This window comes from Chrysochloris asiatica, unplaced genomic scaffold, assembly GCF_000296735.1.
Source record: "Chrysochloris asiatica unplaced genomic scaffold, ChrAsi1.0 scaffold00052, whole genome shotgun sequence".
Taxonomy (NCBI): domain Eukaryota; kingdom Metazoa; phylum Chordata; class Mammalia; order Afrosoricida; family Chrysochloridae; genus Chrysochloris; species Chrysochloris asiatica.
In genome coordinates, this window is record NW_006408570.1 from 16,581,084 (window position 1) to 16,599,133 (window position 18,050).

At 36.0% G+C, this 18,050-nt stretch overlaps 1 protein-coding gene across 3 annotated transcripts in view; it reads right to left on the reverse strand.

The window, feature by feature from the left end:
* EHBP1 (EH domain binding protein 1) overlaps positions 1-18,050 on the reverse strand; it is a 529,253-nt gene that overhangs the window by 389,843 nt on the left and 121,360 nt on the right. For all 3 annotated transcript variants that reach the window (XM_006862974.1, XM_006862972.1, XM_006862973.1), the window contains 3 exons: positions 16,336-16,393; positions 12,505-12,600; positions 4,556-4,609 (listed from right to left, as the gene is read on the reverse strand). In XM_006862974.1, coding sequence (XP_006863036.1) covers positions 4,556-4,609; positions 12,505-12,600; positions 16,336-16,393 — 208 coding nt within the window. The remainder of the gene's footprint in view (positions 1-4,555; positions 4,610-12,504; positions 12,601-16,335; positions 16,394-18,050) is intronic.

Below are 18,050 nucleotides of genomic sequence, written 5' to 3' on the forward strand. Positions count from 1 at the left end.
AGCTTTGCTGGGTAGAGGATTCTTGGCTGGCAGATTTTTTTCTTTGAGGGTTTTATATATGTCTCCCCATTGCCTTCTTGCCTGCATGGTTTCTGTTGAGACATCTGAGCTTAATCTGATTTGCTTGCCTTTGTATTTTACACTTCTCTTTTTCCTAGTTGATTTCAGGATTCTATCCTTATCTTTGATTTTGGAGAGCTTGATTATTATGTCTTGGTGATTGTCTTTTAGGGTCTATCCATCCTGGGTTTGTTGAGCTTCTTAAATGCTTATCTTTTTGTTGAGCTTTTGAATGCTTATCTTATATTTTCAGGATGTTAGGGAAATTTTCTTCCAGCAGTTATTCAACGATCTCTTCTGTGGTCTTGTGTGATTCTTCCTGTTCTAGAATGCCGATAATTCTTAAGTTATTCCTCTTCATGTTGTCCATCGTGGATATTAGGCCTTCTTCAGATTTTTTTTTATCCTTTTTTGTGCTTGCTCTTCTATCTTAGTAGTGTTGAGAGATTTATCTTAGAGCTCACTAGTTCTGGCTTCTATGTCTTCAATTGTACTCCTTTGCCCTTTCAGTGTATTGTCCATTTCTGATATTCTATTATTAAGTGTTTGGACCTCTTTCTGTAGGTTTAGAATTGTTTCCAATGATGTATCTATCTTATCTTAGGGAGGGTATATGACTGAATAGTGTTTCATTCTGTTGTGAATGGGGTCTCTGTGGGCTAACAGCAGCTAACAATGTGAGATGAAGAGAGAAAATGTAATTTTTTCAGTAAGAATATGAGGAAGCAGAGAAAAAAGGAAGTACAAAATCCTTTAGCTATTAAAAGCATAATGATGACTGAGAAACTCCAGAAACAGAGTATTCTCTCTACCACCCTATCATTCACAGTGAAGTCTTCAAAATCATCTGATCACAGGTAAATAAAATCTAATTTCTAGAAATATTTCAATTAAAATGTTGGCTTTATAAAGTAAACAACATTTACAATTTATAATTTTAAGCCATTTCTATTGGAGTTTTCCAAAATCTAATTGATTAAAAGATACTTGGAAGGAAATGCTAATGTATTTTATTTTCTATTTTCCTCCTATATCATTCCCTTATGTGGCAGTCAGATTTCTAGCAACTGAAACCATTCAAGTAATACACAAGCAAATGAGTTGTTGTTGTTTTGTCTCAAACTGATTCAGACTCATAGTGACTCAACCACCTAACTTGTGGTTAACTTCCAGTACCATACTGAGACTACAAATAAGCTTAAATAAATATATATTCCATTAAAAGGCTAAAAAGTATCTTTTGACTTGAGAAACACATACCCCAATCTGAAATGAATAAACTACAATACCATCTCTTTACCTTATAATGTATTTTAATTTTACCATTTTATTTTAAATTTTACTATTTCTCTATTGACTTTTAAATTATTTTTATAAAATAGATAATATAGTTTTGTTTTGTTTTGTTTTTTACTTGCACAAAATAACTTCACCCACTTTAGAGTGGGTTAGTTAGTGCATAGCCTGTTTTTCAGGTCAGATTAATTACACAATAAGAATACCTTTCTGAACAAATATAATGTTACTTTTTACATAGTTTTGCCATGAAATATACTCAAATTTGACCGGCTTCTTTAATTCACCAAGTTAAGAAAGAGACTTTAGAAATATAATAAAAAGTGGAAGGAGTGGTTATGATATGTGCCGTGGAATCAGTTCCAACCCACAGTGAACCCATACAGGGTTTCCAAGGCTGTAAATCCTTAGGGGAGCAGAAAGTCTCATCTGTCTATCACGGAGTGGTCAGCAGATTCAAACTGCTGACTTTGTAGTTAGCAGCCCAATGTGTAACCTACTACTCTACCAGAGCTTCCTGAATAAGAGGTGTGAGCGTTAAAAATATTTAAAACCATCCACTGGGCAAAAATTTTTTGATAAGTAACTGACGCTAGCTTTTGATGGTACAACTAATTTTTTTTCCCTCCGAACTTTAATTGCTCCTTCAAGTATAATTAATGTTCAAGTCTATAATCACAGAAAAGCCAAAATTGTTGTGAACCTTATCACAATGGTCTTGGCTTGTGAATCATAATCTCTGTAGCACATTGTTGTGTTGTTAATAGGTGTCATCGAGTCAGGACCAACTCATAGTGACCTCATGCACAGCAGAACAAAACACTGCCTGAACCTGGGCCAACCTCACAATTGTTGCCACACTTAAGCCCATTGATGTTGCCACTTTGCCAATCCATCTCTCTGGGGGTCTTCCTTTTTCTCTGACCCTCCACCTTAACAAACATGATATCCTTCTGCACTGATAACCTTGGCCCCTCCTGACAATATGTCTTAAGTATGAGAGACGAAGTTTGGCCATCCTGGCCTCCAAGGAGTACTATAACTGCACTTCTTCCAACACAGATCCGTTGTTTCTTTTGGCAGCGCATGGCACTTTCAATATTTTCCTCCAACACCATAACTCAAAAGCATCAATTCTTCTACAGTCTTCCTTATTCACTGTTCAGCTTTTGCATGCATATGAGGTTAATATAAATAACCTTGGGTTAGGTTTGGGTTAGGGGTACCTTTGTCTTCAAGCTGACATCTCTGCTCATCAACACTTTGAAAGTACTATGTTGAGCCTAACCTTAATCCTAAATTTCCTATTTCTTCAGGCCTAAACATGGACCAGCTACGGCTGGAGAAAGTGTAAGATTCATTTTACCCAAAATGCAAAAGATGAGTCAAGGAGGCATGAAAGGAAGATATGCTACAGTGCATGTTGTAAACCTGTTGTAAACATGCTTTAAATCTAAAATGATGATGATGATGATAACAACAATGATGTGAAAAGCTAATATTCATTGAGAAGTAAGTATTTAATTCTCACAATAACCCTATTAGTTAAATGGCTAAGAAAACTGTGACTTAGAGAATTTAAGAAACTCTCAACGATAGCTTATAAGTAGAAAAACGAGAATTTGAAATCAAGTCTCTCTGACTCTAGACTCCATATTCTTAATCACTATACTTTAATTGCCTACCTTCTTTAAATCTCACTAAATATTCATTTATTGAGCACCTAACTTATGCTTACTATCAAAAACTAAATTAGTATGGTTTTGTTTCTGGCTCATGAAGACACCTGTATGCCAGATTAGAAATGTGCTTCATGGTGTTTTCAGTGGCTGATTTTATACAAGTAGGTAAAGCAGATCTTTCGTCCTAGGTGCCTCTGGGTGTACTCAAATTGCCAATCTTATGGTTAGTAGCCAAATATGTTAACTGTTTGCAAACCCAAGGATTCACATATGCCTAATACAAGTCACTTGGGATTCCAAAATATATAAATTAACTTAATGGTTATTAAAACATCACTTTAGATTCCTCGACGCAAACAGAAAGTTAGAGCATATGTTTTATTTTTAAGGATTTCAAAGACCATTCCTTGTTTCAGTCAATAAATATTTAAATGAGCATCGGTTATATGAGCTCCGCGCTACATGCTGAACAGATGAAAAGATGAATAACACACGACCTTGCCCTCAAACCCTAAACAGTGTACACAGGTAGTCCCTTACTTAAAATGTATTCAAATTACAACAAACTGCACTAATAACTGTCATGTGTTGTTTTTTTGTTTGTTTGTTTTTTTTGGTATATAGCTTATCATCAGTAATAGGTACCACATACATCGTTGTAGTAATTTGCCGATGTTAATCATTCTCAGATGTTTATTTTATGATTTACTATTCAAAACATTGCCATACAGATAGTTTTCTAAACTAAATCAGAAGGTTTCAGTTGCTTGAAAACACAGATTCAAATGCTGATTGCTTTACTAAAGTTGATAGGCAGATTCAGGAAGCAGTACGGTGTTACCTTGAAACATATGAAGAAAAAAGAAAAAGACCACACAGACAACTCTCATTTTCTGACTAGAAATGCCACCTCCATTCCCAGGGATAATCCAGATGATTCAGAACCTTCTACAAGTGGAGGAGTTATGATCACACCTGACAAAAACGCCAATGTTTAACTCTTCTTTACCACTGAAGTAAATTTTATGATTTATCTTTTTAAATATTTATATAAAAATATATCAGGAAGTTTATATGTAATGTTTCCAACCCCAGAAACAAATAAAAATCAGATTTATAAAGATACTGATAACAAAAGGCATCAATAATGAAGACAAACAAAACAAAAATGAGTTCTTCAACTTAGGTCAGGAGGCACTTATGGTGAAGTCACTGGACTGGAAGACCATCGTTAAGTCAGCAACTAAAGAAAATAACCCACCGCCATTAAGTCAATCCCAATTTATGGCTACCTGCATGTAATTCCAAAAAGCTAATCTACTTTGACAGTATTAAAAAAAGCATTTTGCAAAAATCATAGTAATTGGCGACCAATCCATTAGAAAAAAATCTCTGATCTATAAACCATTTTAAAATTTTTGTAAGGCAACAGTTATCCTACAACTACAATGCTACTGCACCTTAATAAGGTATATAATAACTAATGTGAAAGGTGAAGTCATTTTCCATTAGCTTACATTTTCTATGACAAAAGTCCACTCTTTGTCTTCAAATTCCTCTGCATGAGGATCCTGTAACAAAAGCAAAATATGAAATTGAAATATATGTCTTGAATCAAATCAATCCAATTGAAAAAATAAAAATAGATCTTTAAATATCGATAAATACATTCATATTTATACAAATAAATATAAAAGGTTCTAGCGATAACAACAACTATATGGGAGCTGTATGGTCCCAAAACAAAAACCAAACTCAATTTTATATTAATAAATTGAGAATTCTTAATATAAAGTAAATATTTAAATAGAAAGAAATTATGGAAGCATCATAAAAGCTAGCTATTCTGCTCAATGTAAAGAAAACACAAGTCTTCACAACTGGATCAATAAACAGCATCAAGATATATGGAGAAAAGATTCAAGTTGTCAGACTCCATTTTACTTGTCTCCCCCATTAACTCTCATAAAAACAGCTGTAAAGAAATTAAATGGCATACTGCATTAGGCAAATCTGTTGCACAAGACCTCTTTAAAAGTGTTCAAGAGCAGGACTAAAGTGCCCCTGACCTAAGCCATGGTATTTTCAATAACCTCATATGCATACAAAAGTTTGACAATGACTAAGGAGTCCTGGTGTGGCGCTGTGGGTTAATGCGCCAGACTGCAAAGCCATTTGAACTGCAATGCTGGCGGTTCAAGCTCACCAGCTGCTGCTTGGAAACCGTGTTCAGGGTCACTGAGAGTCAGAATCGACTTGATGGCACTTAACAACAACAACACCATGCATTTGAGACATGGTGTTGGAGAAGAGTACTAAAGATACCATGAACTGCCAGAAGAGCAAATTTGTGTTGGAAGAAGTATAGTCAGAATGCTCCCTAGAAACCAAGATGACCAGACATCGCCTCTCATACTTTGTACATAATCAGGAGGAATCAGGAAAACATGCTTAAAGGAGGGTCAGCAAAAAACAGTGAGACCTCCAATAAGATGGATTGGCACAGTGGCAGCAAAATGGGCTCAAGTGTAGCAGCAACTGTGAGGATGGTGCAGGACCAAGCGGCATTTTACTTTGTTGTACATAGTGTCACTATGAATTGGAATCAACTGGCCGGCACTTAACACCAACATTCTGCCACCTACTCTTCCCTTTCCCCTACCCTCATTTTGTTTTTTGAGGGGTCTGGCAGTTCAAACCCACCAGCTGCTCCATGAGAAAAACAGGTTTTCTGTTCACATAACCACTTATATAGCCTTAGAAATCCTATACAGGGTTGCTATGATTTGGAATTGACTCAGTGGTAGTGGGTGTGGTTTAGGTTTTGGAATCACACAGCTTCCACACAGTTATTAACATTGTTGTGGTCTGTCAAGGTGATCCCAAATCATAGCAACCCTATATGACAGAGTAGAACTATCTTATAAGATTTCCTAGGTCTTTTCTCTAGAGGAGCTGCTGGTGGGTTTGAACTAAATATACCTGTTAGCAGCCAACCTCTTAACTACTGCAATAACAGTGGTCCTTCCCACACAGTTGTTGTTAAGTGCCAAAGAGTCACTTCTGACTTAAAGTGACACTGTATAGGGTTTCCGAGGAGTGGATGGTGGGTTTGAATAACCGACCTCATAGTTAGCAGTCCAGTACTTACTCAGCAGTGCCACACCAGGACTCGGCACAACCAGGATCATAACAATAATACAAAATACTTATTGAGCATTTACCACATCCTATTATTGTGCTAAGTGTCCTAATCATCACAGCAACCCATGAGATAGGTACTCTAATTACTCCTGCTTAACAGAGCAGAATACTGATATTTTAAAAGTATAGCTTTCCACGGTACACAACCAGTAAGTGTTAAAGCTACAACCTAATCCTAGGTTGATCTGACTTTTAACCACTACCTTGTGGTTCAAACCAGCCTTGAAGGCTAGTGCTTATCTACAGCACCAAATCCAGGGCTCAGAAAAGTAAACTGGTCGGTTGGTTGGTGGTGTGCCATGGAGTTGGTTCTGACTCATAGAGACCCTGCATAGGGTTTCTGAGGCTGCAAAACTGTACGGGAGCTGAAAGACTCATCATTCTCCCATGGAATGGCTGGTAGTTTCGAATTGCTGACCTTGAAGTTAGCAGTCCAACTCGTAACCACTATACTACCAGAGCTCCTTCAGAAAAGTAGATAGCACATAGTATGTTCTCCAAAATATTTGATGATTAGTTACAATATAAACCAAACCAATTACTACGGAGTTGATTTCAACTCATGGCAGCCCCACGAGCGTAGAGTAGAACTGTTCTGTAGGATTTTAAAGGCTGTGATCTCTCAGAAGCAGATCACTTGGCCTTTCTCCTAAGGTGCCTTTGGATGAGTCTGAATCACCAACCTTTTGGTTAGGTGTCAAGTGCTTAACAACTTGCACTATCTAAGGACTCCAGTAAATAATGTACCTGGTGACATAGTGGTTAAGTGCTAAGCTACTAACTGAAAGGTCAGCGGTTCCAACCCTCCAGCTGCTCTGCAGGAGGAAGATATGACAGACTGCTGATTTACAGGCAGTGGGGGGTAGGTAGTTTTACTGTATTCTATAGGGTCACTGTGAGTCAGAATCAATTCAAAGGCAACAGGTTTCTTTTCGTTACCAAAGATTAAACAGTGCTTTTATACATATACAAAACACATATATACTTAAAGCAGATGAAATATTTCTTTAAAATATAGATGATGCAATATCCCTAAAATAATAATTTCTCCTAATGAATAATTTTCCGTGGGAGCAAGGAACACATCTGATATGGCAAAGTCAACAAAAAGATATAAAAGCAGCAGCAATATTGTTTATTTTCAAACCACTTAAAAACAGCATATCTACATAATTAACTATATTGTTGATCAGACAAAAACATTTATAATGAAAATTGCTTCGTTTCAATCATCTTTATATCCCACTCTCCACCCTTCATTGTTACCACTACACTAGAGAAAAATTTAAAATGGCTTAAAGAATCATTTTTCTTCCCAACTTTAAAAGGACACTTTTTTTTTTTTTTTTAGAAAGAGCTATTTTCAGTATATTTCAAATTTCAAATACACGCATGCATGCTAAAGAAAGCGATTTCTGGTTAGACTATAAAAAGTGAAACATACTGGTAACAATTTTTTTAAAAGCACATATTCTATGAGCATACTACTGTCAATTCTACTTTCAATTTAAAAATGGGTGTGGGCCAGTCCTTTCCTATTTCCAAATTTCCCAATTAAGTTGACTGAATCTTTAATCCGAGAGACGATATGAACACATTTTCACTGGAATATATTCATTGCTACTCAAAAACTCAGATCTGTGCCATGAAAAAATAAAAAGTTTGCTTTTGTTTCTTGTTTTTAACTTTTCTATTACAATTCTGGAGGGAAGGAGAAGTCAGAAAAAATAAAAGTGTCCAGTGAAATTATTCATTTAAATAATGAAAATTGTCACCAGATAATTTTCTAAATTCTGGGACACAGTGGCAAAAGAACCTCAATAGCATAGTTTAGAGATGCTTAAAACAGTAAACTAGGGTTTTTCCACCTTCTACAAATCAATATTCAAAGTTGAAACCCCATACAGGGTCACTGAGTTGGAACCGATTTCATGGCACACAGCAACAACAGTCTAATCCCATGTCCTCTATCACCATTTTTTAAAAACTTGTATAACTATGTCCATTAATCTGATTTATCAGTATGAACAATCTATTAAATCAAAATATTCAACAGGTTGTTTAAGGCTTCCTCAAACATGTCAGAAATATTGTTGTTGGCATCTGTATTCAGAACTATTTTTTATTAAAGAATAGAGAATATGGTATAGAAGAAAGGACAGAAGTAAATCTATGGTTTAATTGGGCAAGTTATCTACCTTCCTCTCTAGTCTTTTTCCTTATCAGTAAAATGGGAATAATAGTAACCTTAGGGTTGCTGTGGGAATTAAATGAAATTAATAAACGTAAAAATTCGTCTGATTCCAAAGTTCTTGCTCTTAACTACCAAAACTTAGGATTTTAAAAAATATAATAAATATGAATAAGAGGTGTTTATTAAAACAGGCTTTATGTCACAGAAACTTCTGACTCTCTTGAAAAAAGGTAAAGCAGGTTCTGTCTCCTCCCTATTTCTTCCTGAGTAAATCAAGTACAGCAAATATATAATAAGCATTATCAAGTAATATTATAATGTCAATAACTGTAATATAAAAATTATAACATATACATTCCATTAAGAATCTTTTGTGAAATATAGTATTTACAAGACAAAGGATATTTAAAGATCTTAATCAGTATATGACCCCTGTGTCATGCAGTAGGATCAACACTGGGTCAGTTACTGTGAGGTCAGCAATTCAAACCTACCAGCTGCTCTTGCAAACCCCATACCTATATACACAGTCACTATGAGCTGAAACTGACTCAACAGCACACAAACACAAAACAGTAACAGTCAGTTAAGTAGCTAGCATGTTAACATTTATCATGTACTTTTGTTCTATTGATCCCTGCAGTATTTCCGGAATAAATTAATATATTTCATCATGAAACCAAAAGGAGTTTTTTACATAGTAATATCACATTCTAAGCCCCACTACTTTGCTGTACATCAACTCTATGTCCTAAAATATTTAGTGGATTTCCACAAACTCTATCTGTTACTAAATTATGCTTAAGGAATGCTCTCCTTTGTCCTGTACTGCAAAATCAAGTTAATTAAAATTTAATAATTTTACAAAATCTGTTAAAATCCACCACATTTAAAATGGCTAAAATTTGGACATGCTTGTCCTCACCCATTGTTAATTTATTTTAACAACAGGATAAGAGGTTGGTTAGGATATTAAATGCTCCAGTACCTAACTAGTGTATGTGTGAGGACTACTTCATAAAACAGGAAGTCCCCAGGTTATGAACGAGATCCATGCATAAATGCGTCTTTAGGAATTTGTAGGTCAATTTAAACAAATGTGTTGGGTTCTTATTTAACTTGATTTTAGTGCAAGAAAAAGCTCAGAAATCCCTTTCAATAATTTAAGAGTTGCATGGGCAACAAGTGAAACTGGTTGTGAGGAAAAATTGCTGACAGTAGTGTTGGTTCCATCATTTTGAACGGAGGGCAAATTTACATAGTATTGCAAGTAGGATTTGTATATAAACTCTGGGATTGACTGTATTTCAAAAAATATGGACAATACTGAAGGGAAAAAAACAAACAGGCAGGTAGGTATATGTACAGCTAGGTTTTAATCTGCACTTTAAATTTACAAGCAGAATTTTACTTTTAAATGACAGTAATTATGAAATATTAATATCAATAAAATATCAAGTATTAATTTAAATATATCTTATATGTTGACAAGGAGCCCTGGTGGTGCCACAGGATAAGCAATGGATTGCTAACTTAAAGGCTGACAGTTCAAATCAAACAGCTGTTCTGTGGGAGAAATAGGAGGTTTTCTGCTCCTGGACAGATTTACAACCCTAGAAACCCTATGCAGCATCACCATGAGTCAGAATCAACTCAATGTAATGGGCTTGTGGTGGGATATTAATGTCAACAAAATATGTATCAAGTGTTCATTTAAAAACATATCTTGTTATCAATCAAAAAAAGGCTAACAAAATGAGTCTCAGTGTTAGTAAGAACTCCACAGAACTTAGCTTTTCAAAGGGAAAACAAAAGCTTCCTGTGGGTTGTTGTTGTTAGGTGCCATTGAGTCAGTACCAACTCATAGCGACCCTATGCACAACAGAACGAAATACTGCCCGGTCCTGGGCCAACCTCACAATTGTTGCCACACTTGAGCCCATTAATGCTCCATAGTGACAATATATCTCGCTGGGGGTTTTCCTCTTTTTCTCTGATCCTCCACCTTAACAAACATGATATCCTTCTCCACTGACTGGTCACTCCTGACAATATGTCTGAAGTATGAGAGATGAAGTTTGGCCATCCTGGCCTCCAAAGAGCACTCTGGCTGCACTTCTTCCAACACAGATCTATTGGTTCTTTTGGTAGCCCATGGTACTTTCAATATTCTCCTTCAACACCATAACTGAAAAGCATCAATTCTTCTACAGTCTTCTTATTCACTATCTAGCTTTCACATGAATATGAGGTAATTGAAAATATCATGGCTTGGGTCAGGTGTACCTTAGTCCTCACACAGACTTCTTTGCTCTTCAACGCTTTAAACAATCTTGTGCAGCAGATTTGCCTAATATAATATGTCATTAGATTTCTTGACTGCTGCTTCCATGAGTGTTGATAGTTGATCCAAGAAGAATGAAGTCCTTGACAACTTCAATAAGAAGGTGGTAAGAATGTTTTTTATTGGTCCAGTGGTGAGGATTTTGTTTTCTTTACATTGAGATATAATCCATACCGAAGGCTGTGCTCTTTGATCTTCCATCAGCAAATATTTAAGTCCTCTTCACTTTCAGCAAGCAAGGCTGTATCATCTGCAAATCGCAGGTAGTTAATGAGTCTTCCTCCAATCCTGATGCCACATTTTTATTCATATAAGCCAGCTTCTCGGATTATTTGCTCAGCATACAAGTTGAATAAGTATGGTGAAAGAATACAACCGTGTCGCACACCTTTCTTAATTTTAAACCATCCAGTATTTCCATGTTCTGTTCGAACAACTGCCTCTTGGTCCATGTACAGATTCCTCATGAGCACAAGTGTTCAAGAATATTCATACTTTGCAATGTGTCCATAGCTTGTCATGATCCACATAACTGAAATCCTTTGCATAGTCAATAAAGCACAGGTAACATTTTTCTGATATTCTCTGCTTTCAGCTAAGATCCACTGCACATCAGCAATGATATCCCTCGTTCCACGGTCTCTTCTGAATCTGGCTTGAACCTCTGGAAGTTCTCTGTCAATGTATGCTTTCGGCCGTTTCTGTATTACCTTTAGTAACACTTTACTTACACATTGTATCAAAGAAATTGTCCAATGATTTCCGCATTCCACTGGGACACCTGTCTTTAGAATGGGCACAAACACGATATCTTCCAATCGGTCAGCCACATAGTTGTCTTCCACATTTCTTGGCATAGATAAGTGAGTGCCCCCGTGCCACCTCACTTCCTTGAAAGATTTTCATTTGTATTCCATCAATTCCGGGTTCCTTGTTCTTTGCCAATTCCTTCAATGCACCTTGGACTTCCTCCTTCAGTACCATTGGCTCTTGATCATATGCTATCTCTTGAAATGGTTGAACATTAACCATTTCCTTTTGGTACAGTGACTCTGTGTATTCCTTCCATCTTCTTTTGATGCTTTCTGCATCATTTTCAATAATGAAAATCTAAGCTTGAATTTTTTATTCAGTTCCCTCAGCTTGAGAAATGCTGAGAGTTTTCTTCCCTTTTGGTTTTATGATTCCAGATCTTTGCACATTTCATTGTAATATTTGACTTTGTCTTCTCTAACTAATCTTTGAAATTTTCTGTTCAGCTCTTATACCTCCTCATTTCTTCCATTTGGTTTAGCATCTCTACACTGGAGAGCAAGCTTCAGTGTCTCTTCTGACATTTATTTTGATCTTTTTCTTCTTTCTTGTCTTCTTAATGACTTTTTGCTTTCTTCCTGTATGATGTTCTTAACGTCATCCCACAACTCTTATGGTCTTCAGTCTTTAGTGTTTAATGCATCAAATCTGTTCTTCAGAGGATCTCTAAATTCAGGTAGGATATGTAGGAAATGGTAAAAAGAAGTATCCCAGATGAACTTAAGACAAGTCATAGACAATGAAATACCTTGATATCCTTGAATTGTTAAAAACTTCTAGTATTCCCAAAATAACATACACTGAAATATCAGACTGGCTATTATGTATAGAATAATGAATATTGAAATGATCTATCATTTAAAATCATTAATTGTATAATAAATTTTTTACTATACAAAAGTAGAACTTACCTTAAAAAGTGTCACAGTGATTTCAATGTTTTCAGGAACAGGCCACACGACAACACCACGGTATGGATTTTTTATTCCAGGTTGCCAGCTATGAGCCTACCAGAATAAAAATAATGGCTTCAGTAAGGAGTACAAGAAAAACGCAATTTCCACTCACTCTTACTAATAAAAGGCATTTCTTAGAAGAATGTTGTGCTAATAAATTACAAACAAAAAATAACTCCTATTTAACTATCTAGTAGATCCAGGGTCCTGGTGTGATGCTACAGGATAAGCACTGGACTGCTGACCACAAGGTCAGCAGTTCAAACTCACCAGCTGCTTCTCATAAACCCTATACAAGGTTACTATGAGTTAGAACTGACTCAACAGCGGTTAAAATCAAACAACAGATCTATAGTCTTCCTGAAACAAAAACGATTAGTCAAATGAAACTTTGTATTAACCTTTAGTTATAATAGATATTATCTTATATTGTTATCAGTAAATAAAGTCTCACCACCCCTCACCCCACACAGAAAAAAGATGCAAAAATGAAATATCTCATGTTTTCAAAAATTACTATTTTTCAGAGTAAAAATTCATGAGAATATTGAAAAAAATGTTTTATGGATCTAGAAACTTGAATGGAAATTAAGTTTTTAAAAGGAAAAACTAATTGTACACTTTGCACTTAAGTTTTTTTCTCACTAAAGTGCAATCATGGTATGGCACTGTAGGATAAAACACTGGACCAAAAACTTGTTTGAATCACAAGGTGGGTGGTTCAAATTCATCAGCCTCTCCTTGGAAACCCTATACAGGGTCACTCTGAGTCAGAACCAACTTGATGGCACTTAGCATTTGTTAAATTACACTCAATTGTATAATTAGGAGCTGAGCATTATACTATATATATATATATATTTTAGCTTCATAAAAATAAATATTAAGAATGATAGCCTTAATAAAAATTCAGAAAAAATTTTAAATTTAAATTGCAATGAATAAATTATTCTTTAAATAGGTTTACAGGGTCACTATGGGTCGGAACCAACTTGACGGCACTTAACAACAACAACAACAACTTAAGGAATAGTCAATACCCAGTAAACATGTCTGTGGTTACTGTACACTTATAAAAATATACCTTTACTTATATCTATAGAACAAGATCTTTTTAATGTGTAGAATTTTTTTTTAACATTTTAATATAATCCTCTACTTTCTACATATAAAATTATCAATACAAAAACAAAATAACCATTAAAAAAATTCCAACTTCTTCTCTTTTGCAACCTAGAAATGTGCTTATATAACTCATCATTTCTGAAGCGTGACTCTTACTTAGGATCCTAATAAACTAATCCAAGGTATAATTTTGTAAGTAGTTGTTGTTGTTAGGTGCTGTTGAGTTGGTTCCAACTCATAACAATCCTGTACACAACAGAACAAAACACTACTCCATATTAACTATCCTCACAATTGTTGCTAGGTTTGAGCCTAACAACAGCTGCCACTGTGTTAATCCATTTCATTGGGGGCCTTCTTCTTTTTCACAGACCCTTCACTTTTCCAAACATGATGTCCTTCTCCAGGAACTGTTCTCCCTGATAATAACATCCAGAGTACGAGAGAAGTCTTATCATCATTGCTTCTAAGGATAGATTTGTTTTGTTCTTTTGGACTTATTGTACTGTTAATATTCTTTACTAACACCAAAATTCAAATGCATCAATTCTCCTATGGTCTTCCCTATTCATTGTCCAACTTTTACATGTACAAGAGTCTGTTGAAAATACCAGGGCTTGCGTCAGACACACCTTAGTTCTCTAATTGATTATCTTTGCTCTTTAATACTTTAAAATAATCTTGTGCAACAGATTTGCCTAATGCAATACATTGTTTGATTTCTTGACGGCTACTTCCATGAGTATTGATTGTAGATCCAAGCAACATAAAGTCTTTTACCACTTCAATCTTTTCTCCATTTATCATGATGTCATTAGAAAGGATTGTTGTTTTCTTTACATTGAGGTACAATACATACTACAGGCTATTGTTGTTGTTAGGTGCCATTGAGTAGATGCTGACTCATAGCGACCTTATGCACAGCAGAACAAAACACTGCCCAATCCTGGGCCAACCTGACTATTGTTGCCATGCTTGAGCTCATTGATGCTGCCACTTGGCCAATCCACCTCACTGGGGGTCTTCCTTTTTTTCTCTGACCCTCCACTTTACCAAACATGAGATCCTTCCCCAGTGACTGGTCCCTGGACTATATGTCCAAAGTATGAGAGACAAAGTTTGGCCATCTTGGCCTCCAAAGAGCACTCTGGCTGCACTTCTTCCAACACAGATCTGTTGGTTCTATGGGCAGTCTATGGCACTTTCAATATTCTCCTCCAACATCATAACTCAAAAAACCATCAATTCTTCTACGGTCTTCCTTATTTACTATCCAACTTTCACATGTATATGAGGTTATTGAAAATACCATGGCTTGGGTCAGGTACACCATAGTCCTCAAGCTGACATCTTTGCTTTTCAATACTTTAAAAATGTCTTGTGCAGAAGATTTGCCTAATGCAATACGTCATTTGATTTCTTAACTGCTACTTCCATGCTGATAGTTGATCCAAGAAGAATGAAGTGTTTGACAACCTTCAATTTTTTCTCCATTGATAAGAATGTTGTTTATTAGTCCAGTGGTGAGGATTTTTGTTTTCTTTGCATTGAGATGTAATACGTACCAAAGGCTGGGTCTCTGATCTTCAACAGCAAATATTTAAGTCCTCTTCACTTTCAGCAAGCAAAGCTGTATCATCTGCAAATAGCAGGTAGTTAATGAATCTTCCTCGAATTCTGCTGCCACATTTTTTCTCATAGGACCCAGTTCTTAGATTATTTGCTCAGCATACAGGTTGAATAAGTATGGCGAAAGAATACAACCCTGTTGTACACCTTTCTTAATTTTGAACCATCCAGTGTTCCCATGTTCTGTTTGAACAACAGCCTCTTGCTCCATGTACAGATTCCTTATGAGCACAATTAAATGTTCCGGAATACTCATACTTTGCAATATTGTCCATAATTTGAAGTCTTTGATTTTTTTCATCAGTAAATATTTTAATTCTTCTTTGCTTCCAGCAAGCAAGGTTATATCATCTGCATATTGCAGGATGTCAATGAGTCTTCATCCAATCCTGATGTCACGTTCTTCTTCATATAACCAGCTTTTTGGATTACTTGCTCTGTACAGATTGAATGAGTATGATGAAAGAATGTAACCATGACATACACCTGCCCTGATTTTAAACCATTTAGTATTCCTTTGTTCTTTCTAATGACTTTCTCTTGGTCTCTGTACAGGTTCCTCATAGGACCACATTAAGTGTCCTAGACTATCTATTCTTTGAAATGTTATTCGTAGTTAGTAAGCATTGCTATTGTTAAGTAGGTCCTGACCCATAGCGACCATGTATAGGAGCAGCTAGTAAACTTGAACTTTGCAGACTAGGGCATTAGCCCACAGCATCAAACCAGGACTCCATAGTTGGTAAATAGTATCCATTTAATCATTAAATTCAGGACCCTCTAGAGCAGAGAACCTAAATAACTATTATACTGCTCAAGGCTACCAAATCTAAGATTAAAACTCAGATATCTGGCTTCCATTTTCAGAAGTGTAGTCCCAAGATTATAATACCTCATTAATTCATTTTTAGTACATTAAATCATCAGAAATAATAATAATACAAGTAATATTTTAATATAATTTACACTGGTACAAAAAAAGCTCAAAAATGAATTCAATGTTTGGGTTAAAATTTTAGAAAACAGACCAACCTTAGAAGACTTTCTTCGACTTCTTCTTGTCCAAACTACCACGAGTTTATCTGGTTGCCTGTAAAACAGGAAAAAGAAATTAAACATAATTTAAGTTATTTTAAAACATGCGCCATACTAGGAGTCCATGCAGCACCCTTATTTCAGTCACAGCCCTGAACCAATGTAAGAGGGATTTCCCTGGGTTAGGGACTATATCACCATTTATCTTACAAGAGATAAATATAATCATAAGACTCAAACTATCACTAACAAAGAAGAGCCAGGTGCAGAGAAGTGTCCCTGCACCGAGAACCTTCTAGACCAAAGGGAAGACTGATGCTAAAACACAAGGCAATCTCTAGGGGAAAACAAACCCACAGATGTTGAAAGGAAACATGGACCTTTCTCCCTGTGCTGATAGAGAAATAAAACCTTCACTGAGAGCTGGAACTCTGAATTCCAACTATGACAGAATAAATTTCTGTCTGTTAAAGCAATCTACTAATGGTACTTCTCCTACAGCTGAGCTGGATAACTAAGACAGTCCCTTTAAAAGGACAAAATGCCATCATAGAGCAGTTATTCTTACAATAAAGCTCGTAAAGTATTCAAGTTTAGTATATGTTGAATAGAGATGTGATCTAATATAAATAACTAATATTTTATCAATATGCTTTTCTAAAAATAAGAAGTTAATTCATCAGGACAAGCCAAGTAAAAAAAAACAAAAAATAATTAGAATTTATGGTCATTTACATTCAAAAGCATACACAGATGAGTATCTTATAAAAAAAAACTAATACTTATGACACATTCTCTCCTTTAATTTAGATTAAAAAATCATAATTATTTAATCCAAAATAATTTGAATCAATATGCTAACTACCTCTTGCAGTTCTATTATCTTAGAAATAATGCTTATGGTTTTCAAAACATTTTATATCGATCATTTGTTTATCTTTATAAAAATAATTTTTGTTGTTGTTAAGCGCCATCGATCTGGTTCTGACCCATAGCGACCCTGAACAGGGTTTTCGAGGCTGTAAATTGTTACAGGAGCAGAAAGCCTCATCTTTCTCCTGCGGAACAGCTTATAATTTCGAACTGCTGACTTTGCGGTTCACAGCCCAATTCGTGACCACTACGCTAGCAGAGCTCATTAATACAATAATGAAAAACAGGCAAGGCACAAACTCTTATTTTATAAGCTTAAAAAACTGACAAAGTGGGAAAACAATAAGATGGCAGATCGGGTGGACGTGTAGCAAAGAGCTCCGTCAACAACAACACAGAATACCCAACCAAGCAGGCTCAGGGGATGGTCCCAGAACTCTGAACCAAATATAAAGGAATACTTCGAAGGTTGGAAGGCTCAGAGCTGGGGGAATTTGTGGCAGAAGCAAGAAATCCATTGCTTTCTAGTCTGGGACACTTGGCTGCTCCAAGAGCCGCCATCTTGGGTGAGACCACGTGGAGGAAGGATCGGAGCAGCCACAGACGCCTGGCAGAACCCCGGAGATAAAGGTGTGGACATACTTCTCTTTCGGTAGCTGTTCATTGGTCCCTTGCTGTCTGCACATCTCCATTCTGGTGACTATAGGGGTGCCTGACCTAGTGGGCACCCCAGCCCCACCCTCAGAGGGTTCTACTACTCATGCACACAGATCTCCTCGAAATTTAAAGAGACAGTTTCCAATTAAAACCAAATGGCCACAGCCGGCCCTGAACTGTTT